This window comes from Ochotona curzoniae, unplaced genomic scaffold, assembly GCF_017591425.1.
Source record: "Ochotona curzoniae isolate NIBS_2020 unplaced genomic scaffold, NIBS_Ocur_1.0 contig_3498, whole genome shotgun sequence".
Taxonomy (NCBI): Eukaryota; Metazoa; Chordata; class Mammalia; order Lagomorpha; family Ochotonidae; genus Ochotona; species Ochotona curzoniae.
The window spans coordinates 28,408,118-28,433,524 of NW_024465885.1; the positions used below are offsets into that span (position 1 = coordinate 28,408,118).

General features: G+C 42.4%; 1 protein-coding gene across 2 annotated transcripts; it reads left to right on the forward strand.

Annotated features, from left to right (window-relative positions):
* Positions 1-1,471: 1,471 nt before the first annotated feature.
* RBM11 (RNA binding motif protein 11) lies at positions 1,472-21,770 on the forward strand. 2 transcript variants are annotated; one of them, XM_040980857.1, is made up of 5 exons: positions 1,472-1,557; positions 16,431-16,603; positions 17,929-18,001; positions 18,916-19,012; positions 21,465-21,770. In XM_040980857.1, the coding sequence occupies exons 1-5, from the start codon at positions 1,472-1,474 to the stop codon at positions 21,768-21,770; spliced, it is 735 nt and encodes a 244-aa protein (XP_040836791.1). The 2 variants fall into 2 exon arrangements, with proteins under 2 accessions (XP_040836791.1, XP_040836792.1); XM_040980858.1 differs by having other exon boundaries at positions 21,486-21,770.
* The last annotated feature ends 3,637 nt before the right edge of the window (positions 21,771-25,407 follow it).

The window sequence follows — 25,407 nt, forward strand, 5'->3', positions numbered from 1 at the left end:
GTACCAACCTGAAGGCCACATGATTCTTAGTACTCACATGACACAGGAGTATTTCAAGTATCTCAAGTTTCCAATAGAAAACTAAGTTACCAGTTGGCTATCAAATTACTGTGATCCTAAGTTTTCTTTAATGCTTCATTTAATTATTTTTATTGATTTTAAGATTTATCAAAACAAACAAAAAAGATCCTCTCCAAAAAGGAAAGAACTTAAAAAAAAATCTGTTTATTTGAGAGTCTCACAGAAAAAGAAAGAGATCTTCCATCCGCTGTTTCACTCCCCCAGATGATGAGAACGTGCAGCGCTTGGCTAAGGGAAAGTCAGGAGCCAGGACTTTCATCCAGGTCTCCCGCTCGGGGCCGGCGGTTGGTTTTTTTCAGCGCATTAGCAGGAGCTGACCAGACAGGTACCCCTATGGGATGTATTGTTCCAGGCAGCAGCTTTACTAAGTTGCACATGCCAGTCCCTCAAACCAACTTTTAACCCCAGTACAAATATGAATAGCTTAATTCCCAGGAAAATGTTACATCCTGTTACAATCTGGTTGCCATCCTTAGGCATTTTTGTTTCAGTCGCAAAACTCTGCTGTGCTTTTTCTCATATTCCTTGGCCTCGCCTGCTCTGGAAGTCTCAACTGCCTTATGGAGTCCACCTAAAACTTCCCGTTATTGTCAAAGCTTCCTGTGTAAACTTTAATTCTAGTACTCTCGTAAATCCACATCTATGCGGATATTCATGTTTACAGATTTTTAAAATTTTATTTATTTTTATTGGAAAGGCAAATATACAGGGAAAACAGAAAGATCTGGTCTTTGGTTCACTTCCCAGGTGGCCACAATGCAGGAGCTGAGCCAATCCGAAGCCAGGAGCCTGGAGTATCTTTTGGGACTCCCATGCTGGGATGCAGGACCCCAAGGCTTTGGGCCGTCCTTGACTGTTTTCCCAGGCCACAAGCAGTAGAGCAGCCGGGACATGAGTCTCCCCCCTATCCCATATGGGATCCCAGCGGTTGCAACGCGAGAATGTAGCCAGGCCCCAGAATGTATTTTATGAATAATTCTATTATAAAATGTTCATGACTCATTTATTTACTCTGAAGACAAAACTAATCTTGTTTCATCAGCCTAGGAGGTTTTCTGGTGAGGTTACCACGAGTGTATCTTAAGTCTTATCTGTATTGTTTTGATTTAAAACGTTGGTTAAGTAAATTAAAAAAAAAAAAAAAAAATTAGCGTCCAAGGCTTGGCGCGTTCTCCTGACTCGCCGATCCGCCCGGGGAGTGAGCGGCCGTGCGCCCCTGGAGGCGTGCCCAGCCCGTGCGCCCCTGGAGGCGTGCCCAGCCCGTGCGCCCCTGGAGGCGTGCCCAGCGGAGCCGCTCCGCCCAGGGCGCGCTCGTCACCGGTTCGGCCCCCTCCGCCGGCCGAGGGGCGGGGTCTTGGCGCCTCATCCATCCCGGGGCCCTGACCGGAAGATGTTCCCTGCTCAGGAGGAGGCCGATAGGACGGTGTTTGTGGGCAATTTAGAGGCTCGAGTGCGGGAAGAGATTCTTTACGAGCTGTTCCTCCAGGTACCGTCCGCGGGAAGTGGGCACCGAAGGGGCGGGGCGCACCTGCACCACCGGGAGACCGGTTCCTGCCCGCCCCCTCCTGTGCTTGGCTGTGATTTAGCTTAGAGACCCCCCTTCCTGTCTTCACCACATCCCCGTTGTGGAACGCTGGTGGTGGGCCTCCAACCCCCAGCCCTGGGCCCCAGAGTTGCATTGGGACAAGACAGAAAGCAGTTCTGACATGGTCTTTGTTAGTTATTTAAAAGAATGGAAGAGTTCTAGTTCTAGGTTATAGGATATTAAGAGACTTTATGCGCAGCTAATTCTCGCAACCTGGTTCTTTACCGTGAGCTGAAAACACCAGACGCAACGAGGTATCTTAGGAGGTTTATTCCAGCGGGGCAGGAACAAGGTGGAGGTAGTGGAGGTCAGGAGGAGAAAAGAGGCAGAAGGAAACACCTGGGGCCTTTTATGCAGGTAGGCCCGGAAGGTGTAAGGGGGGGCGGGGATTGTGGGGGTTTGAGGGCAGGCCTCAGGGGATTAGTGCCTGCAGGTAAATGCCTGGGGATGATTGGTGAGTGGGCGGGGTTGGGGAAGGGGCTGGGAGATTGGGGTGGGATTCTCAGGTGGAATGCCAGGTTACGTCCGATTGGTGGGTGGCTGGATTGGCGCGAATTCCGTGAGCTGTGAGGAAGAAGAAATGGCGCAGGTGCAGGGCATCAGTCTCGGTGATGACTTTCAAATCACTCCTCACATTCCTCCCTTTTTCTATATATAAAAGGAAAAGGGGCGCAGTTTTCTTCTGTAACTTCTTCAAGCTGAATTTGGGCGTAGTGTCCTCTAATCAGTGGTCTCCTGGTGGCCGGGGGAGGAATGAGAGACTGGGAGAGGCTCGTAACCCTGCAAAAGAAGCTGGTTAGCTGTGTTGTTAATGATTTTTTCTATTTGAGCAAGAATAAACTTTTGAAGAAAATTGATGAAGCAAGGGGCCATAGCGAGTCCTGCAACAAGTATTATCAGAGGGGTGAGAAGAGGGGCAAGCGTAGACATTAGAGGAGACTGAGCCCAAGAATACCAGGAATTGCTATTAGTTTCAGACTGTTGGAGATGATCCTTGATGTCTAACAGATGTTTAACATTCTGCTCAACTATCCCCGACTCGTTAACGTAAAAGCAACATTCCTCATGGAGGAACATGCAGGTGCCTCCCTTTTCTGCAGTAAGAAGGTCCAGAGCCCTTCTGTTCTGGAGAGTTACCTGAGCCAAGGAGTTAAGTTGGCGCTGGAGAGAGGCTAGGGAGAGCAGTGTTATCTAGGGCCGATTTGAGCTCCTCTGACAGCTGCTGGATTGAGGTGATTGAGTATCCCAGGCTCCCTGCTGCTAATCCAAGGGAAGACAAGGAAGCAATTATGGACGCCCCCACAAGCACTGGGAGAAAAACTGCACGCCTTTGACGCTCTGATGAGGAAAGCATCCATGAGAGTTCTCCCTCACTAACCAAAGACAACTGGGGCACGATTATTACTGGAAGGCAAGGGCCAGGTGAGGTGGAATTGATAGTGTTATATATAGAACCGTTACACCACATGAACGAACCTTTAGGAGAGGAAGTAGGCTTGGTCACCTGAATTATGGTAGAGCAGGGGAGGTGCTTATGATAGGTCCTGGAAGTGTTATAGCAGGTCAGGTTATGAGCTAATGGGTCCCATAGGGGAACAGCACCTAAAGGAGAAACTGATTGGGAAGGGGTTGGGGTTTGACTGCTGCCTGCATTGATAATGGGTACCACAGCCAGAATGGGTCGCTTCAGTGAGGCACAGAGGAAGCACTCAGTGAGGTTGGGCAAAAGAGATGTGGAGTTGAGCATGTCTAAGGTAATAGTTAAGATTTTGAACCAAGAGTTTGGGGCATTCAGATGGCTATCTGACTCTAAGGAATTGGAAAGGGAAGTTTCAGAATTAAGAATGTGGGCAACTACTGCAGTAACTTTATCTGGATTGGGGTCTAGCTGTCTATATATGTATATGATTCCGGAGGGAGAAGTGACATAGCTATGGGGGTAAAGACAGCCCTTCTGAGGAGTAATCCATCTGCTGTCCCATGGGTCTCTTATTTTTATGTATGTACCCATGGAGTTATGTCTAAAAACATAACCAGTCTCATGGGGATAATGGATTGTACATGACCATTAGGGACATCCTCCATAAAAGTCTCCATAGATAGAATCTGCCTTGCAATAGGCACGTGTCTGGTCATGCAGCAGGCACAGATATGGGTTGGAAGTGGCCCAAAACCCGATTGATCGAGGCTTAATAGGTATGAACAAAGGAGTGGAGCACCCTGTTGGAGGACAATAACGGGTCCCAATAGTTTGGGTATCATCCTGGTAGGTTTCCCTTATGTAAAACTGCCATATCAAGGCAGGAGGGGGTTGGATCGGAGCTTGGCTAAGGCTAGCTATGGGGAGGGTGGCAAACAGCCAATAATAGAAAATCATCCTATAGAGGTGCTGGGGGAGAAGAATGACAGAGCCAAGACTACCTGAGAGCTAGAGTAATGAACTGAAGTGGGAGTTACTTATCGGAAGTCTTCCTAAAAAGCAGTTTAAGTCCCTCCAGAGGTTCGCAGGAATATGTGGTCTCCGAGGATTGGTCTTGATAGGAAGCTTCAATCTCCGGGGGTATCTCCGTGATAGCAGGGGGATTAACAGATGTATCTGGAGGTGGGGTAAAAAGTTTTAGGTGGGAGTTATGAATCCAATAGGGCAAGCCTTCAACTTTGGCAGCCGTGGGAGTGGTCAGTATAACCTTAACGGGGCCCTGCCATTTGGGTGTGAGGGGTGAAGAGGGTGTGGAGGGAGAGCGGTAGAGAACTAGGTCTCCAGGCTGCAAGGAAGAGCTAAGGGGTTGAGGCGAGGGAAGGAGTTTGTCTGCATGTGACCAAAGAAGGTGTCGTAGATAGATTAAAAGGGGGGTGAGGAGAGAGGGGTCAATGGCTGTAGGTTCAGCAGCCAGTGAGGGGGGTAAGACCGGGCGGCCATACATAAGCTCAAAAGGGGATATAAGTAACGGTTTTTTGGGAAGGGATCTCAGTCGTAATAGGACAAGGGGTAGTAGGGACACCCAGTCCAGATGGAGTTCTAGGGTAAGCTTGGTGAGGAGAGATTTTAGGGTCCTATTAGTACCTTCAACCTTTCCAGAGGACTTGGGGTGATATGGGATGTGGAAGTGCCACGGGATGTTTAAGGCGCAGAAAAATTAATTGGGTCACTTGGGAGATAAACTCCGGACCATTGTCAGATTGCATGGAAGAGGGCAGCATTCTTTTAAATAACTAACATTTGGTGCCGTGACCAGTCGGTTTCCCCCGGCACTTGGCCACGTGGCCCTCGGGCCTTTGGCCACTACCGGGACCCGAACCGTGAGAACTGTGATCTGTGTTAACTGTCTTCATCTGCGCCACCGAGACTCGTCAGCAGCCATCAGAATCTGTCTCCATCCGCCCGCTGCTTCGTGAATTCATCTCCAACGGCCTGTACCTGATTTTGCCTCTTCGGCCTGTTCCTGATTTCGCCTGCTGGTTCCAGAATTTTCTACCTCCGTGTGGCCGTTCCTGAGTTCATCTAACTTGACCGTGCTGGCATCTGCATCCATCCAGCAGCACCATTGCCCAGACGCGTGCTCCCCGGTACTCCATCTCCACATGGAGCACACGAGGTATTCCCCATCTTTCCGAATGCCAAGTTGTTGCATGCATAATGCATACACTGTTGTAGATAGGGTTCCCTTCCTCAGCCCTTGGAGTTTTGGGTTTGGCTTGGCATATTTGTGCTCCTCCAAATAGGTCTGATTTTCCACTTCTGGGAGTTTTTGGGAGACCGGTTCTGTAAACCCCGGCCAAGTGCCGTGTCTCTTAGCCACTGGGCTGAAGTCCCCCGACCACTGGGTCACTCTGGGGGCCCCCCTGTCCCTCCGAGTCGGGCCACTGGGCTGTTAACGACTTCGGATACAGGTGGTGTTTGGGGACCTGGCTCGTCCCTTACATAGGGGGTGACGACCTTCTACGAGAGCCGTCATTTCCTGACCACTGGGTCGTTTTTATGGACCACTGGGTCCACCGTGGTAATCAGTCCTGAGTTGTAATAATGGGAGCTATTTTTTCGTTGCCAGTTCCTCCCAACACCCCTTTGGGCTGTCTTCTAGCAAATTTAGACACCCTTTAATTGGCTTGTTACCTAATACTTTAATACGCCTCTGTGTTGTGGATTGGCCCCAGTATTCCCTAGCTAACTCCTTCAAGTGGCCAGTTAATGGCATTTCACATCCGGACATCTTTTGGAACCTAGCTCATTGCTGCATGCATTCGGAAAAATCGGGGGAAGTCTCATTCCCTCTTCACTCTCGGCTGTCTTTTCCGTAGTTTTCTAGCCATGAAGTAGGAAACCCCAGTGCCCTCTTCCAGGGCTCTGGTGCCACGTGCAACCGCCATCTTGTCCTCCATGTGCAGTTGACCCCCACCCTCTCCCTCTGTCCGCCATCTTGCCTTTTCTCTCCCTGCCATCCCCCACTGTTTGAAGGTCTCCATTTGCTCCCCACTGGGAAGCAAAGATTTCCTGTTTAAAACTTTTCTGCTTCAGCCCTTCGCCTAACTTGCTCTCCCAGTTTCTTTTGTCTTGACCACATCCAAACACCCTAAGGGCCTACATTTCTGTAGCTTTCCCTCCCACCCCTTAGCAGAGAGGGGTGGAGTAAGAGATAAGTGATTTAGCCTTTCTTTAAAAAAAAAAAAAGGGAAAAGAAAAAATGCAACTTGTTCTGTAACTTAATGTAATGTGAAGTAAATAGATGCTTACATTTGTTTCTAGGTTCCAATAGATACTATTGCAGATAGAGCTAAAGTTAAACAGTAAGCTACAGGTTCCAACTGAAAGCATCTTTAATTTGGGTTACTGAGAGCAAGATATAATTCTAAATAACTGGTAACTTTAAGCTGGTAACTTTAAAGCATTTTAAAACTTTAAACTTGTTTTTCAAAGGCTGTTACAAAAGCTGTTTTGTTTTATAATCTGTGTTAACTGATATACATGAACATGTTCACGTGGCAAGCTATGTAGTCTATTTAATTAACATAGATGAAAGTGTTCATAGATGAAAATTGCTAAGTTAAATCTCTTAATTTTGTAAATAATTCCTTGAGACTAGGGCCACAGAGAAATCCTCCAACTTCTTAGAATGCTTGAGGAATGACTGAGTATATTCCATTGGATCCTATACAGAAAAGAATAGGTGCTGTATAGATGCTAGATTCTTAACTACCCTGGACGTTAGGACAGAACTTTAGAAACTTACAAATGGGACCTGAACATACCCTGATATCCTCTTAAAGGGGTCACTATGGTCTTTTACCTTAAAGACCAGGAGGGGATCCCATGGCAGAGCAGGATGAGAGAGGTGTGTGCTCCTGGTTCCAGTGAGACCCCCGGAGGCCTCCCAAGTGCTCTTCGTTGCAGAAGCAATGGACACCTTGCGAAGAATCATCAGAAAGGACACCCAGGGCCATGTCCCAGCTACCAAGGAGGTCACTGGAGATGTGACTGCCCCTGAAGGCCAAGTACTTCAGGTCAGTCATTTCCCATTGGATCTCCCACATGGGACGGAAGCAGCCCTGGAACCTGCACAGGCTCAAGGCCATCCACGGACTTCGGTGACACCACGGAACAGCACCCAAGAGCCACGGGTGGTTCTCACAGTGGAAGGGAAAACTGTAAGTTTCCATCTGGACACTGCCTTCTCTGTCCTAGCTAGCTTTGGCTTCTTCCCTCTCTTACAGTGACCATCAGGGTCTCTCAGGAGCCCCAAATTAGCTTAGGTGACAGAGTAATCTAGAAGCTCAGAAAAGAAGCCATTTCTAGGGAAAGGTTAGTTAACCTGTAACTGTTCAGCCTGCATCAATGACCAGGCTCCTGATAGACATGTTTGCCATCTCGCTCTTCAGTGTAGAATCCCTGAACTGTCATAAGGTAGACTTCATGTCCTCCTTATTTGCCGAGTTATTTCGGATTTCTCAGCTCATCTACTTAAGATTCTTGTATTCTTCAATTGCCAGTACATGGTTTATTAGCCTGTAAGTTAGTAGATTGCTTGCCTCTGCCTTAAAGTGTATAAAGTTCCGTAAAATCTTGTTGGAATACTAGATAGTTAAATCTTGTGCCATCTACAGTGTGACCAGTAGATCTTGTACCAGAATGTTTTAAGTGCTGTGCTTTATGTTCTAGGCTAGATGTCTTCCTGAGACTCTTAGGCCTTACAACAATTGGTAAAGTATAATTGTTTAGAAAAATCAAACACTTGCCCATTCCCTAGCTAGATGCAAAACTACTATAGCATTTCCAAATGGAAGTTGGCTTGCATTTACCTGTATGTTCTGATGCCACATACTAATCCTTTCATTGTTTCAGATAACAATTTTATACAACCGAAAAGGTTTCATGTGTTCCATTGCATTCATTGGGTATGTTTCAAAATTTGGGATGTGAAAGCTTAGTTTAACTGATAAAAATCTAGTCCATCATTTTAATCTAATGTAATGTTTCCTCTAACAAAGGTTGAAACCTGACAATTCTTTTATATCTAAGCTTGAAAGCCCAAGTATTCCATCTGGGTTTCTAACTGAACTCAAGACCTGCTAAGTTGGGAAAGATAATAATTCTAATATGTTTTGTTATCTAGACCAAGAAAGAGAAGCCTTCAAGTGCCAGGCAGTAGTACTTCAGACATCTGATGACTTCTACCTTCTACCAGGAACCTCTAGAACCCCCCTACTGCTACAGTTGCTCAACGCCCCCTTTCAGCTCGAAGAAGCTAGAGTGGTCGTCGTCCCGTTATCCCTGTTCACTCCTGTTGGAAATGTGAGGAGTTAGTATGATAGGCAGTCAGGGTCTCTGGTTCCTGGTGAAGCTACTTTGTCTGCATTGACCGTTCAGGAGTAATGAAGAATCCAGTATAACAAGGCCTGGCTAACAGAAAATGAACTCGAGCCAGCTTTTCCAAGGGACTCTTAATAACCCTTCCCTCCATTCCCATCCACTGAAATGTAAAAAATTTTTTTCTAATCAAACCATTAACAAGTTTCTTTTGCAGGACTAGAAGTGTTCGTCCATCTCCCATTCCTCCCACCAGGCTGCAACCACTGCCAAGAGAAAACAGCTCCTAGAAGCCATAGAGAACAATGCCCCTCTTCCTTTATATATAACAAAAGGGAGGAATGTAAGGATTTATTCCACTATCCCACCCTGGACCCTGAGACATTCCTTCTTCCTCACAGCTCACGGAATTCGCGCCAGTCCAGCCATCCACCAATCAGACGTAACCTGGCATTCCACCTGAGAATCCCACCCCCAATCTCCCAGCCCCTTCCCCAAACCCGCCCACTCGCCAATCATCCCCAGGCATTCACCTGCAGGCACCAATCCCCTGGGGCCTTGACCTCAATCCCTCCCAATCCCCGCCCCCCCCCCACCTGGCAGACAAAAAAAGGCCCCCAGGTGCGGTTCACCCCTTTTTGCTCTCTCTCTTCCTCTCCTTGGTTCCTCTCCCCTGCTCTTCCTCCCTTCCCTCCCCTTCCCTGTTCCTGCCCCACTCGGTTCTCTCTCTCTCTCTCTTCTTCCTTGCTCTCCCCCTCCTCCCCCTTTCCCCTTCCCCTGTTCCTGCCCCGCTGGAATAAACTTCCTAGGATAATGTCGTTGCGTCTGGTGTTTTCAGCTCACGGTAAAGAACCAGGTTGCGAGAATTAGCTGCGCGTAAAGTCTCTTAATATCCTATAACCTAGCACTAGAACTCTTACACTCTACCTTATGACAGTTCAGGGGTCCTACTTCAGTGAAGTCTAGTAAAACTGAAGAGCGAGATGGCAGACATGTCTATCAGGAGCCTGGTCATTGATGCAGGCTGAACAGTTACAGGTTAACTAACTTTTCCCTAGAAATGGCTTCTTTTCTGAGCTTCTAGATTACTCTGTCACCTAAGCTAATTTGGGGCTCCTGAGAGACCCTGATGGTCACTGTAAGAGAGGGAAGAAGCCAAAGCTAGCTAGGACAGAGAAGGCAGTGTCCAGATGGAAACTTACAGTTTTCCCTTCCACTGTGAGAACCACCCGTGGCTCTTGGGTGCTGTTCCGTGGTGTCACCGAAGTCCATGGATGGCCTTGAGCCTGTGCAGGTTCCTGGGTTGCTTCCGTCCCATTTGGGAGATCCAATGGGAAATGACTGACCTGAAGTACTTGGCCTTCAGGGGCAGTCACATCTCCAGTGACCTCCTTGGTAGCTGGGACATGGCCCTGGGTGTCCTTTCTGATGATTCTTTGCAAGGTGTCCATTGCTTCTGCAACGAAGAGCACTTGGGAGGCCTCCGGGGGTCTCACTGGAACCAGGAGCACACACCTCTCTCATCCTGCTCTGCCATGGGATCCCCTCCTGGTCTTTAAGGTAAAAGACCATAGTGACCCCTTTAAGAGGATATCAGGGTATGTTCAGGTCCCATTTGTTAAGTTTCTAAAGTTCTGTCCTAACGTCCAGGGTAGTTAAGAATCTAGCATCTATACAGCACCTATTCTTTTCTGTATAGGATCCAATGGAATATACTCAGTCATTCCTCAAGCATTCTAAGAAGTTGGAGGATTTCTCTGTGGCCCTAGTCTCAAGGAATTATTTACAAAATTAAGAGATTTAACTTAGCAATTTTCATCTATGAACACTTTCATCTATGTTAATTAAATAGACTACATAGCTTGCCACGTAAACATGTACATGCATATCAGTTAACACAGATTATAAAACAAAACAGCTTTTGTAACAGCCTTTGAAAAACAAGTTTAAAGTTTTAAAATGCTTTAAAGTTACCAGCTTAAAGTTACCAGTTATTTAGAATTATATCTTGCTCTCAGTAACCCAAATTAAAGATGCTTTCAGTTGGAACCTGTAGCTTACTGTTTAACTTTAGCTCTATCTGCAATGGATGCAATAGTATCTATTGGAACCTAGAAACAAATGTAAGCATCTATTTACTTCACATTACATTAAGTTACAGAACGAGTTGCATTTTTTCTTTTCCCTTTTTTTTTTTTTAAAGAAAGGATAAATCACTTATCTCTTACTCCACCCCTCTCTGCTAAGGGGTGGGAGGGAAAGCTACAGAAATGTAGGCCCTTAGGGTGTTTGGATGTGGTCAAGACAAAAGAAACTGGGAGAGCAAGTTAGGCGAAGGGCTGAAACAGAAAAGTTTTAAACAGGAAATCTTTGCTTCCCAGTGGGGAGCAAATGGAGACCTTCAACCAGTGTGGGGATGGCAGGGAGAGAAAAGGCAAGATGGCGGACAGAGGGAGAGGGTGGGGGTCGACTGCACATGGAGGACAAGATGGCGGTTGCACGTGGAGCCAGAGCCCTGGAAGAGGGCACTGGGGTTTCCTACTTCATGGCTAGAAAACTACGGAAAAGACAGACAGAAAGCCGAGAGTGAAGAGGGAATGAGACTTCCCCCGATTTTTCCGAATGCATGCAGCAATGAGCTAGGTTCCGAAAGATGTCCGGATGCGAAATGCCATTAACTGGCAACTTGAAGGAGTTAGCTAGGGAATACAGGGGCCAATCCACATCACAGAGGCGTATTAAAGTTTTAGATAACAAGCCAATTGAAGGGTGTCTAAATTTGCTAGAAGACAGCCCAAAGGGGTGTTGGGAGGAACTGGCAACGAAAAAATAGCTCCCATTATTACAAGTCAGGACTGATTACCACGATGGACCCAGTGGTCCATAAAAACGACCCAGTGGTCAGGAAAAGACGGCTCTCGTAGAAGGTCGTCACCCCCTAAGTAAGGGACGAGCCAGGTCCCCAAAACACCACCTGTATCCGAAGTCGTAAACAGCCCAGTGGCCCGACTCGGAGGGACAGGGGGGCCCCCAGAGTGACCCAGTGGTCGGGGGACTTCCGCCCAGTGGCTAAGAGACACGGCACCCGGCTGGGGTTTACCAAGGTGGACCCAGTGGTCCGTAAAAACGACCCAGTGGTCAGGAGAAGACGGCTCTCCTAGAAGGTCGTCACCCCCTACGTAAGGGGCGAGCCAGGTCCCCAAACACCACCTGTATCCGAAGTCGTTAACAGCCCAGTGGCCCGACTCGGAGGGACAGGGGGGCCCCCAGAGTGACCCAGTGGTCGGGGGACTTCAGCCCAGTGGCTAAGAGACACGGCACTCGGCCGGGGTTTACAGAACCGGTCTCCCAAAAACTCTCAGAAGTGGAAAATCAGACCTATTTGGAGGAGCACAAATATGCCAAGCCAAACCCAAAACTCCAAGGGCTGAGGAAGGGAACCCTATCTACAACAGTGTATGCATGCAACAACTTGGCATTCGGAAAGATGGGGAATACCTCGTGTGCTCCATGTGGAGATGGAGTACCGGGGAGCACGCGTCTGGGCAATGGTGCTGCTGGATGGATGCAGATGCCAGCACGGTCAAGTTAGATGAACTCAGGAACGGCCACACGGAGGTAGAAAATTCTGGAACCAGCAGGCGAAATCAGGAACAGGCCGAAGAGGCAAAATCAGGTACAGGCCATTGGAGATGAATTCACGAACCATCGGGCGGATGGAGACAGATTCTGATGGCTGCTGACGAGTCTCGGTGGCGCAGATGAAGACAGTTAACACAGATCACAGTTCTCACGGTTCGGGTCCCGGTAGTGGCCAAAGGCCCGAGGGCCACGTGGCCAAGTGCCGGGGGAAACCGACCCGTCACGGCACCAAATGTTAGTTATTTAAAAGAGTGTAAGAGTTCTAGTGCTAGGTTATAGGATATTAAGAGACTTTACGCGCAGCTAATTCTCGCAACCTGGTTCTTTACCGTGAGCTGAAAACACCAGACGCAACGACATTATCCTAGGAGGTTTATTCCAGCGGGGCAGGAATAGGGGAAGGGGAAAGGGGGAGGAGGGGGAGAGCAAGGAAGAAGAGAGAGAGAGAGAGAGAACCGAGTGGGGCAGGAACAGGGAAGGGGAGGGAAGGGAGGTAAGAGCAGGGGAGAGGAACCAAGGAGAGGAAGAGAGAGAGCAAGAGAGAGCAAGAGAGAACAAGAGAGCAAGAAGAAAGAAGAAGAAGCGAACCGCACCTGGGGGCCTTTTTTTGTCTGCCAGGTGGGGGGGTGGCGGGGATTGGGAGGGATTGAGGTCAAGGCCTCAGGGGATTGGTGCCTGCAGGTGAATGCCTGGGGATGATTGGCGAGTGGGCGGGTTTGGGGAAGGGGCTGGGAGATTGGGGGTGGGATTCTCAGGTGGAATGCCAGGTTACGTCTGATTGGTGGATGGCTGGACTGGCGCGAATTCCGTGAGCAGTGAGGAAGAAGGAATGTCTCAGGGTCCAGGGTGGGATAGTGGAATAAGTCCTTACACTTTTCTCGGCATATTTTTATTGTAGCCTGATTAAATGAGTTTTTTGATGGTGAGGCAGCCAATTTGTCATGGCTCTGACCAAGGCCCTCGTGATTTCATACATTAAGGCCTTGGGAAACTTCTAAGGAGAACGCCTCGTTGCAGGGTTAGGCTCCCAGAGTCCTGTAGACACACTTACCTATTGTATACCCCCAGGTCTCGCCAAAAGGACGGTTTAGGTTAATGATCCAAAATTGCAGGGCAAGAAGTAAATTCAGATCTGGACACACAAATTCAACACACACTCCTGATTGTCCTCAGAAGAAAAGCAACATTAATCACCCTGGTTGACGATCATCTACGAAAGGGAAGAGTGCGTGATTCTAGATTGGAGTGTGAGCTCTGAAGTCGGTGATGTCACTTTGGACCAATTTCTGCAAATGTCAAATGAGAGCACTAACATTGAAAATGTGCTGGTGCTGAGGATACAGGAGTCAGCCTGGGTGAAACAGCCGGGAACGCTGAGCCTGTCGCCTTTGTCACTACCAGCAGGAGCAGCTGGAGTTTCCCTTATCTGAAATGTTTGAGATCCTAAGATGTTTGGGAGCCCGGATACTACAAAAGGAGGGGTGCTTTTGCTTAACAAATTGAGCTTCATGATTCAAAAAATATGAAATTGGAAATACTCTGGAAATGCAACTGTTGGATTTACAGATTAATGATGCTCAATTTGTATCATTGATAACACAGACATCAGTGGGAATCAAGATTCTGATTTCCTCTGATCAGAACAAGGAAAAATTCCAGTAGAGCTTGTTGCAGATCTAACCTTCTAGAGTACCAGAGAATTGTGTAGAAAAGAAAAGGGGTTTTGTATTAGCTTTCAAACGACCTCTAGAAATTTTACTAACATCTCTCCCAACACATACCGGCACAAGAATTACATTGAGTTGGACTAATGCATACATTTTGGTAGAGAGAATTCTCAAGGAAAGTAATATTTCCTCTCCTGGATGTAAAACATTTTCTTATTAAAAATATATGGTTTAAGTCTCTTTATGTTTATCCTTCCAACATACTAACATTTTAACCTTGACTTTTATGAAAAAAGAAAAAAGAAATCTCTTCAAGTTATTTCTTTAAAACTGAGCATCAGTTGGAACTTATTACTGTAAACAAAGTAAAAATTTTTAGATTTTTTTTCTGAAATACTTTTCATTGTGGGTCTCCAAAAAAGGAGAGAGGTCATACTGCTGATTTGGTGGCTTCATATCAAATCTATGTTTGGAGTCTGTAAAGGTTAAATACAACCAGTTGTGTAGATCTACAGCCTACCTGTGTATTATCTTCCCATTTCTTATAATCTCCACCTAAACAAAATTTAAATCACATAGAATAGGGAAGGAAATAACATATAATGGATCAGGAAATAATTACATGTTGAAGTATTTGTTCAAGTAAGGTATCTTACAGAAAGGTTTAAAACTAGCAAAACACAGCTGTCTCACAAGTTTGTTTTTTTCATTTTGTGTGGATATGATTGCTGCTGTAAACAAATCTTGTTGAGTTATATATTTATATATACATGGGCTTTTTAAAGTTAGTATTTATTTGCAAGGCAGAGAAACCATACATCTCCCACAAGCTGGTTCACATCCCCAAACTCCCACAAGCAGCCAGGGCTGGCCCCTGTGGAAGATGGGAACTAAGAACTCAATCCAGGTCTGCTATGTGGGAACAGGCACGGCAGACTTGGGCGTGACACCTGCTGTCTCCCAAAGGGCACAATAGAAGGAAGGTGGAGTTGAATATACAGCCTGGACTGAAACCCAAGAACTCTAATCCAGACCCTGGGGGGGGGGCAGTAATGAAAGGTTCTGGTGCCTGAACCCTAGCAGCCACCTGGCCTGTCCGGTTTGATTCCTGACTCCTGGAACTCAGCCTGACCTCTGCCTTTTACCGGCGTTTGGACAATGAACCCACAAATGGAAGCTCTCTCTACTCCTCTCCTCTCCTTTTCTCTCTTTCCCCTCCTCTTCCATTTCCCATTCTTTCTCCCTTTCATTCTCTTTCACCTTTTCTCTCCCTCTCCCCCACCCTCACCTTTCAATGAAAGAAAATGTATAATTGTTCCTTTATACTTACCTTTTATTGGCTTCCTTCAAATGTGGATCTACTGTTTGAAGAGAGAAACTCATATTTATGATCATTGTAATTTTAACTTTAAGTCTAGAGTACAGATTTGGAGGGTACAGATAACTAATTTCATTTCAAGTATGTTGAGTTTGAAGTACTGGAACACCCAGTTGATACATCTGTTTGTTGAGGTCAGAAAGATGGATGAGTTAGTCCCTGGCGAGGCATAAACACTGTTGTTATTATTATTATTTCTTTTTTTAGTTTAAAAACATTTATCGGGCCCGGCGCGGTGGCGCAAGTGGTAAAGGTCCTCGCCTTGCACGCCCGGGATCCCATATGGGCGCCAGTTCTAATCCCGGCAGCTCTGCTTCCCATCCAGCTCCTTGCCTGTGGCCTGGGAAAGCAGTAGAGGACGGCCCAAAGCTTTGGGACCCTGCACCTGTGTTGGAGACCCAGAAGAGGCTCCTGGCTTCGGATTGACTCAGCTCCTGCTGTTGCGCTCACTTGGGGAGTGAATCATCAGACTGAAGATCTTCCTCTGTGTCTCTTTTATGGATATCCTCCTTTCCAATTAAAATAAAATAAATCTTTAAAATCATTTATCCACCTCTACAACTTAAACACTGTTGCATGCTATGTTTAGGTCCTTGTAAGAAATTCTGCTTTTATGATGCTGATGTAATATTTTTCCCAGTTGAATGAACACTTCTCTACAGTATTAGGCTTTTCTGTCAATACATGCTGGATATTGAGAAATTATGATAGTTTAACCCATTGTAATTGTACACCAAGAACTGTATCCATTCATTTCATTTAAAGTCAAATATTTCACTCTTTTTGGTCATAACTGCTTAAAATCTTAAACATATTAAAATAGTTTTGTTTTGAGATTATTTACCAAAGAGGATTATTACATCAAAGTATATGATAGATTTAGTTTCTCTGATAAAGTTTTTTTTGTATCTTCTGGCAAATAAATTAAATGGAATATGATACAGTTTTGCCAGGAGCTTTTCAAGGATAAATAATATTGGTTCATCATTCCATTTTATTTTTGTATTAAACATGCTACCATATTTGCAGACAGAGAAGTATTTTAACCTCAGATTTAAAGGTACTTGAAATTATTTTGATTAACCCTGATAATAATGTGGCATGTCTTCCCTTTACGATTTTGATTGATCACCTAGACTTTCATTCTTTATTGACAAAAATTCATAAAACTATTACTAATGGGCTGATTTGGGTGTGAAATTGAATTCATTTGATTTGTCTGAGTGTAAAACAAACAAAAATAATCGGTGGTTTTATGAGAAAATAATGTTTAAGTTTCTTACAGGCTGGGCCACTAACCAAAGTGACTATATGCAAAGACAGAGAAGGAAAGCCAAAGTCTTTTGGATTTGTCTGCTTTAAACACCGTGAATCAGTGTCATATGCCATAGCATTGCTCAATGGAATTCGTTTATATGGAAGGCCAATTAACGTACAGTATCGATTTGGTAGGTACTATCAATGCTGAGTCTTCAACTGTATGTAGTGGTTGCTGCTGTTCTCCAAAGTTGGGCATTTTTGCTTTCCATAAGACACCACCCCTCCCCAACGAAAAGATCGTTCTGTGGTCACTCACTGTTCAAGTTTCCCTGAACACATACTATTACATAATTTTATAATGGTGTGTGACATACTGTAAATTCATGTATATATTTCATAATATTACATAGTTAATATTGTAAATACTTTGCTACAACTATATAATGTCTTGTAGATTAAAATTTACAATGCTGCATTTTAGTATCAGCCAGCAAGTAGCTTTGATAGCTGCTCTTGGCTGTTATAAATTGAACACATGTAAATGATCTAGGATACGCAACTCTAGCATTTATATAAAAAGACTGCTGATAGTTTGTGTCTGTTAATGTATGATACGAAATGTCAGGTATCTGGAAAATAAGATAGATGTATGATTCCATCTTCTGTGGAAGCAGTCCTATACCTGTTACCCAAAGGCAGCAGTAAAAACATCTGTAGCCTGAGTGGCCTGACGTGAGTGGCCTCAGACACCTGCTCCTGAGCACATGGCAGGAACTGATCATCTGTGAGCACATGACCTGACAATGTTATAGGGATACCCACTCTTTAACATCTGGGGAGACTGATAACAGTCCCGCTAGTGCCTTGTAATACTTACGCCATCTCCCCTCAATAGTCCAGGCTTATTTGCGTATTTCACTCACTTACTTATCATTACTCGTGCTATATTACAACAAAACAAAGCACATGTAAGAACAATAAAAACAATGCTTTCTGCCAAAAAAAAAAAAAAGTGCTTTTCTTTGCCTAAAAAAAAAAGTCTGATTCTATCATGCTGTCTGGTACTGACTGGTTAATTCAAATGGGCTGGTAGAAATCAGTAAGGACATACTATATTCTAATCCATCCTTTAAAAAATGGAATTGGTTTTTGTGTATGCAGTGTAGAGAATTCAGATCTGCACTTTGCACAAATAATACAGGTTTTCACCACCGTTGTGCCATATGGGTAACATGCCTACTCCATGTATCTTATATTCATATAGACCCAGATTATCATAATTCTTGTGGACGCTTATACTAGCCCACTGTATTGGATAAAACTTGATTATAATCAATTCATTTATAGAAATATAAACAGTAAGAAAACACTAGTCGAGAACTCTAATTTGCATGCATCTTTTGTTAATTTTAAATCAATCCTATACCCTAAATGATTTAATTTAGTTAATTAGTTTTCTATTATAATACCAAAAATCTCACCACAAAATGTCCTGTGTTTTTCTCTTTTAAAGGAAGTTCACGCTCTTCTGAACCAGCTAACCAAAGTTTTGAGAACTGTGCTAAGATATGTTCACATAGCTACAGGTACTTTAAAAATTCATTTTTAAATAAAGGTAAAACAAATCGATATATTGATATATATCCTGAGCTATTATAAAGCTTTACTATTTAGATATTGGATAAGATTAAGGAATTCATTGTTTTCTGAACTCATGAAAAATGACAGAAAAATACTTGGGTTTAAAGTTCATCCTCAATATTTTCAGTGGTAAGCAGGAGAGATTTACAGTCATTGTGTTCTTTATAGTTTCTCATATGCTTTTCATAGTTACCAAATCACTTACGCATACAAGGTCTTACTGTGATGGATTATAGAAATACTTTTATCCATATTTTACATTGGAGTACATCCATACGGATGCAAATGTTAATCAGTTCTCAAGGTCACATGGAGGATGCCATGCCAGCCTTGAAACTAAGCCTTCTGAAACGAGGCTGTCAAACTATTCACTATTTTTAGAGCTCCTCTGTGCCTTTTCAGACTGTTATAGACGTTTGCAAAGCCTGATTTCTTGAAGCAATATTAACTTCAAAGTATTCTGTCTGGCAAACTAGAAAAGATCAGTGTCCCTTTAGTGATTCTTAATGATTCAGTTTTCTCCACTGATAACTAGTATTCATTATTTTAATACAAATGCAGCACTGTCTAACATTTTCCCCATCAAATGTGGCTGTTAATATTGAGATTCCAGTACCCAGAAATTAGGTAAATAATCCAAATGTTGTTATGTTGGCATCTTATCAATGTAATGTATTGGTATGTTACATCAAAGTCATTTAATCTTAAATAAATGCTCTTTTTTATATAAAAAAACTTTTTTATATATAATAAAATCTGTCTCTGCTTGGACAGATGAAAAGTTTTTTTCTCCAGAGAAAATGATATTTGTACTTAGGAGTTTTAAGATTGTGTTGCTTGTTCTTTTACTTCCATAAAGGAGTGAAGAAACGCTGGGCAGATCATCCTTTCCGGTGCCATTCTTCCCGATCAGCAATGCTGCTGTGTCTCAGGAGCCCGTTTTCTTTCAAAAGATGGTAAGTTTGATATACCTTTGACCTAGTACATAATGTGGTGCAAACTCTGATGAACACCATCACTATTTATAATATCTGCTACTCAAATCTTCATCTACCATGAACGTGAATGATGCCCCAACACTGTGCTTCAGTGATGCACTGCTCTACCCATTCACTTCATTCCCAAGATACAGTACCTCACCGAACAGCCAGTGCGTCAGTGGAAATGGGGCGGATGGCGGGGATTCTATATTGTAGTGCAAGTGATACTTGAGAATTCTCATTTCAGTGACAGCTCTAAAAGATGGTTTTGGAATCTAACAATTCAACATTATTGAAGTCTTTTTACATTTTATCATCAACCAAAATGGACTGCTATTGGACATGAATTACTTAAAACAAATATATATATATATGTATATATATATATATATATATATACACACACATATATTATATACACTCATTATATACATATATATTTAACTAATGGCAAAATTGTGTCACCAGTTCTGGATTTAACTTAAAATGAATCTCAAAAATTGGTTCTGGTCTAAAAAAACAATTCAAAGACAAGTTTACTTATTTTTAAAATTTTATATGTTTGTATATAAAAAGCTGAGGGAGAGAGAGAGAAAGAGAAATCCAGAGAGAGGGGAAGAGAGACAATCAGAGAAAGAGAAAGAAAAACAAGCACACGAGAGAAAAGGAGAGAGCTTCATCCGCCAGCTGCTTCCTCAAATGCCACAACGGCCTGGCCAGATCAAAGCCAGCACCAGAAACTCAATTGGGGGGTTCTAAGGTACCCAAAACAGGAACCTGGATGGAAAGCGTATAGTAGGCAGAACTCAGAACATCCCCCAGGAAAGGAATGTGTGCATCGCAGCACCTGCCCAAGGAAATTGCAATTATTAAGTTATTTGTATTATTAATTATTATTTAATTATTAATTAAATTATAATATAATTATTATATTGCATAATTATATAATATAATATATATAATTGTATTATATAATATATAATTAATAAATATAAAATATATAATTATATGGTTATATAATTATTATTTAATTATTAAGTATTAATTATTATTACTTATTAATTTATTTGTGTTATTTTCCATGATACAATATAGGGATTCCTCTCCACACTTCCTCTCTTCTATTCTTACCTTGCCTCTCCCACTGTTTTCTCCTTATATTATTGTCATAGTGTAGTCCTTCAGCAAATCTTACAATTCCAACCTTCTGCTGTTTTAAGTGTATCATGTCATTGTGGATATAGGCAATGGTGTAAAGGCCAGGATTTTATTGTCAAGGTATACTAAACAGTTTCATTTGGAATAGAGATACATACTAAACAGTTTCATTTCGAATAGAGATACATGCAATGTATCTTCACTTCCCAGTATGCTAGTCTCTGTTATACAGCTCATCTACGAGAGTATATGTGTCTATATATATATATATATACGTATATATATATATATACATAGATATGTGTGTGAGTATATATCTATTTATCTTGTATTTTACATGAAGGTTGCCTTATATCAGAGAATGAAGTCATAATAAGGTTTCTTGTTAAGCAAGAACTTTCTTCTTTTTTATTTTTGCTTCAGCGCTTCATTTTATAGATATGAGTTTTACATTTTTTTAGTGCTGTTTTCAATGTTTAAACAAATTTTCTGGTAAGATAATAGTTAACCTTTTTGGTGTTTTGAATTATAGTAAAATCTAATAAACAGAAATATTTTTAGAAAGACATTTTCGACCTGAAACTTGTCACTGACTTCTTCCTAGCATTTTGTACCTTTTAGTAGAGAAGGAATTTTCCTGGAATTTTCCTGGAATTAAACTTTTGATCTACTTTGAGTAGTTAGAAATTTGACGTAACAGCTTATTTTTGGGAAAAGGAAGCATCCCTATTGCTTTAACAGCCAGTAACAATGGGACCATGTATACAGTTTTGAGGTTGAGTTTTTAATTCTTATATAATTTTAGTTCATTCAAATTAAAATTTTAAAATCTATCTTCAGCTCAATTGCAACTTTCCTTTCACGTTTAACCAATTTTTAACGTCCAAATTAGAATGTGCTAAACATATTAAAATATACACCAGAACTGAAGACAAAATAAGTAAATGAAAAATTTAAAGATAATTATTATCATAATTTCATATTAGTTACATATTAAAATGACAATATTTGATGCTTCCTTCTACCATTGTTTTGTAGCTAATGGAAGTATTCAAACTATGGGTATAGATATATTTTTTTCAATTATTTCTGCTACTGCCAATCTATATTGGCTCAAGCTGTACACTACGTTGAATCTTTATGTTAACTACTTAAGGAAACTTCCACATCACTACCATGCAAAATTACATGTTGGTTTACTTGTAGCTGTTTGTCTGACCTATGTTATATGTTGGGTTTGTTTTTTAATGTTTTGGATTTGTTTTGGTAGATGGATGTCTTCTTTTCACAGCAATGGTATGCGCACAGTCCAGTGCCTCAGCTCCCTTACTATGAGATGACAGCTCCTCTTTCTAGTACTGCCTCGGTGTCTTCCTCTCTAGATCATGCCGCAGACCTGGAGGCTGGCCCCAGCTCTTACGAATGGACTCATCAGCAACCAAGTGACTCTGACCTTTACCAGATGAATAAACGAAAGAGGCAAAAGCAAACGAGTGATAGTGACAGCAGCACAGAAAATAGAGGAAGTGAATACAGCCAGAAGTTCCGGAAGTATAAGAAAAAGAAAAAATATTAGTATTACCATAAAATGAGCCTTATCAACCCTCATCTTAGTTCTCACAATATTCTGCCAAATAACCAATTTCATGGATGTCTTTGTCATTTTAAAAAATAAATAGCAATATGACATATCCGAAAGACTATTCAACATTTTCCCTGAATGTCTAAAGATTTCTAAAGATAATGTGATGTATTACATTTTGTATTTGCTGTGATTTTTGTCCTATTATCAACAAGGAATATACTTTGCAACATTTTTAGTATGGATTATAAAAATTTACTGAACTATTATCCAGAAGATGCTTAAAGTACACTTGCAAACCTGGAATTGCCCTTCCTAAATTGTCATATAAAATACTCAGCTACAAATATATTGAAAATAGCTGTGGGTCAGTGGATTTTCTGCCAAACAAAAGCATATATTTAAAAGTCACATGTTGTTTCTTATGGAGATAGAATAATCAGATTGTTCCTTTTGTTAAAAATGCTTACTTTTTAAGTTTAAGTGTGTTGTTTCTGAGCCTTCATTTTCTTCAGCCTTTTTTCTCCATTAAACTGGGACCTCAGACTATGACACCACAGGAGACATAATTAGCACAGGATTAGCTTTACATCATTCTCTTTTCACTTGATTTTATATAGACAGGCATATATATCTCTTCTTAGTAATTGTGTACCATTGAAATTAGCTGAGTCATATTTATATTGACTTGTCCTGCAAGGACAATTTAAGAAAATATATTTAACATTTAAGACTTGATAGTGAATATGTAAATGAAATAGTGCTATTCCATTAATGTGTGATTATTTAATAATTTGTCCAAATTATTTCTCAGTTTCTGCTTGTTTATTTTAAAAGATAAAATAATGCATCTAAATTTAACAATTATTGTTGACACTCACTGTAAACTGAAATGAGGAAAATCATGTTTACTAAAGCTGATTGTGTCATGAAGTTAACAACCAAGTCCTGCTGAAATACTATGATTAAGTGTTTCTTTGCATGTTTCATGATACTTTATAAGTGTTTATTATTTAAAGAGACATTTTAAACAAATGGAATAACTGAGTTTAATTCTTCCATATAAAACTGAGTTTAATTCTTTTGTATTTGAAACAAATATTAGTTTCTTCTAATTTGATCATAATAAAATGTGATCGTTTATGCAACTTTATAGTGTATAAGAATTTAAGTTGGAGGAGAATGTTTTTGTGTTTTTTTAAAGATGTATTTATTTTTATTGGAATGTCACATTTGCAAAGAGAAAAGACAAAGAGAAGATGATTTCAGCACACTGCTGTAACGTAATGATTGCAGTAAGCACAACGTGTGAAACGAGTGAATGTGAAGCTCCAGCTCTCAAAAAAATGAAGTCTGGGGGCAGCAAAAAGCCGAAAGTTCCACAGCTTTGTGTACTGAATCTCTACTGTTCTCGACAGTTTTCAGTACTCCTCTTTTGTTTCAAGGTATTTCAAGTCTTAAGCAGCTCAGAGTAAAATGGTCTGGGACCGGTCTGTATAATTTCATCGCCTTAGCAATACAGGGCCCTGGGGTATAGGAAGAAAAGCAAACTCATATTTACTGTTGTGTAACTAACATCCTAATGAGAGGCAGCAGGTGTTGGCCTCTAAGGTTGGAGATTTTGATCTGGTTTCTGGCTATTAATTCTGATCTGGTCCATTCTCTGTCTCTGTGGTTTTCGAGTAAAATTAAAATTAAATATATGGAAGAGCCACACTAGGAGAGGTCATCCATGGGGCTAGATGAGGTTAAGAACACTGTAAACAGATCAAACAGCAGATGTTATCGAAAAAGCCAGCTTCGCATGAGGCAAGCCAGCAAGCCAGCATGACTAAAGGAATTGATTAAGGGAAAGAAGAAATTTTAAGAGAATGACATCATTAGACTTCATTGAGAAAACTTTAACACATATATACACTTAGGGAGCTTTGTGAATGGGAATATGTAGTGAGGCTGAGTCAAGGTTCAGATTATTGAGGTCATTGAAATCTTCCAGACAAGGGAAGTTGCTTGGATCTAAGTGATAAAACTGCAAGTATAAGAAGCTTTCATGTTCTGAATGTAGTTTGAAGGCAGAGCTGTCAGCTAACTATCCTCATACTGATTGCTCATTGAGGTTTTAAAAGATTTATTTATTGTTATTTGGAAGGAAGATTTTACATATAAAGAGAGAAAAAAACCCTTCATCTACTGGTTCACACCCCCAAATGGTTGCAATAGCCAGAATCAAACTGACCTGAACCCAAGGAACCAGGAGTTGCTTTTGTTTCTCCCATGTGGATGCAAGGTTCCAAGGGTTTGGGGCATCTTCTGCTGCTTTCCCAGGCCATAATCAGGGAGCTGGATCAGAAGTGGAGCAGCTGGGACCACAACTGGAACCCACATGGGATGCTAGCACTTACAGCAGAGAGTTAGCTTGCTGCACCACTGCACTGGCTAATACTGAGAAAGAAAATAGAGTCTATGTAACTCTAATAAGAGTTTTATTGAGTATATCTAGAAACAGGTTTTGGAGGCAAGTCAGATTATATTGAGGGACATGTTGGTCTTGATTTGCAAACTAGATATCTGGGAGAAGGTCCTGAGAAGTTTGTGCATGTAGATCTGTAATAGTCTAAGGGGAGAAGTATACAGCTTGAGGATGACATCTAGGGAGTGAACCAGCAGAGGGAAACTCTTTTTCTATCTCTCCAATGATGGTCCAAGATGCTCTTTTGCATGTTTTGGTATCCTGGATATGATTATCTTTTTTTTTTTTTTTTAGCAATCTTGCCATAATTAGGGTAAAAAGCTTCAAGTGCTATAGGAAGATGGGCAAGGCAATTAGTTCCGTATTGTTTCCTTCATATATCTGATGTAGAAGGGGATTTTAAGGGAGAAGCCCCATGCAGTCTCCCACCCACCCCAGGTCCCGGATGTGGGGTATGCTCCGAGGGTCTTGCTCAAGTGGTTTTGATAGTTCAACAGTTCTGAATTGCTGCCACTCTCACCACTCCAAGCATGATGAGGCTGTTTAAGAATCCACTGATTGACATATTCCATCATAGAGTCTCCGTTTGCCTAGTTTTTCACTGCCAATATATAGCTGAGGTGGTTGATTGACTTGTTCTGTCCTCTGTCTTTTGATAGTTAGGGTTCTGAGTCCGGAAGCTCGATTGGGGGGATCCCCAAAGTGACTTTGTCTGAGGTGATCCCAGACCAGTTTCTTGTATGTACTAGCAAGCACAGGGCCCGGCACAGTCCATTGCCTGGATCAGCTGGTTGCAATTGCTGGATTAGTTCTGTTTCCATCCCTGTCTTCCACTGGAACCAATGGGTGTTGCAGTCCAGCCTGGTTCTGCCCAGCACATACTCGGCCTTTGCATAAACCAGTGGGAGCTGCAGCCTAGTCGAAGTGATCCACTATAACCCTCACCAGGCCCGCCCCCTGCCCTGGTTTGCCAGTATGTGTGGCAGACTAGTCCAGTCTGGCTCATGGACCTACCGCAATGTGCAAAACCTGGCACTCGGATGGGTTCTGATGGGGGAACCTGGGCAACTCCTCTGACAGGACACAAACCTGGCAAGTAAGCACAAGAAGCATGGATGGAAACAGCCCAGAAGAGGTCATGGAAAGTGTCTGACTGGCATA

Bases quoted from the DNA above. Each gene is read 5' to 3' on its own strand.
- RBM11 (XM_040980857.1), top strand. From the start codon at position 1,472: ATGTTCCCTGCTCAGGAGGAGGCCGATAGGACGGTGTTTGTGGGCAAT. The intron at 16,604-17,928 runs GTAGGTACTATC...TCTCTTTTAAAG, and splicing joins TAACGTACAGTATCGATTTG to GAAGTTCACGCTCTTCTGAA. The intron at 19,013-21,464 runs GTAAGTTTGATA...TTGTTTTGGTAG, and splicing joins CCGTTTTCTTTCAAAAGATG to ATGGATGTCTTCTTTTCACA.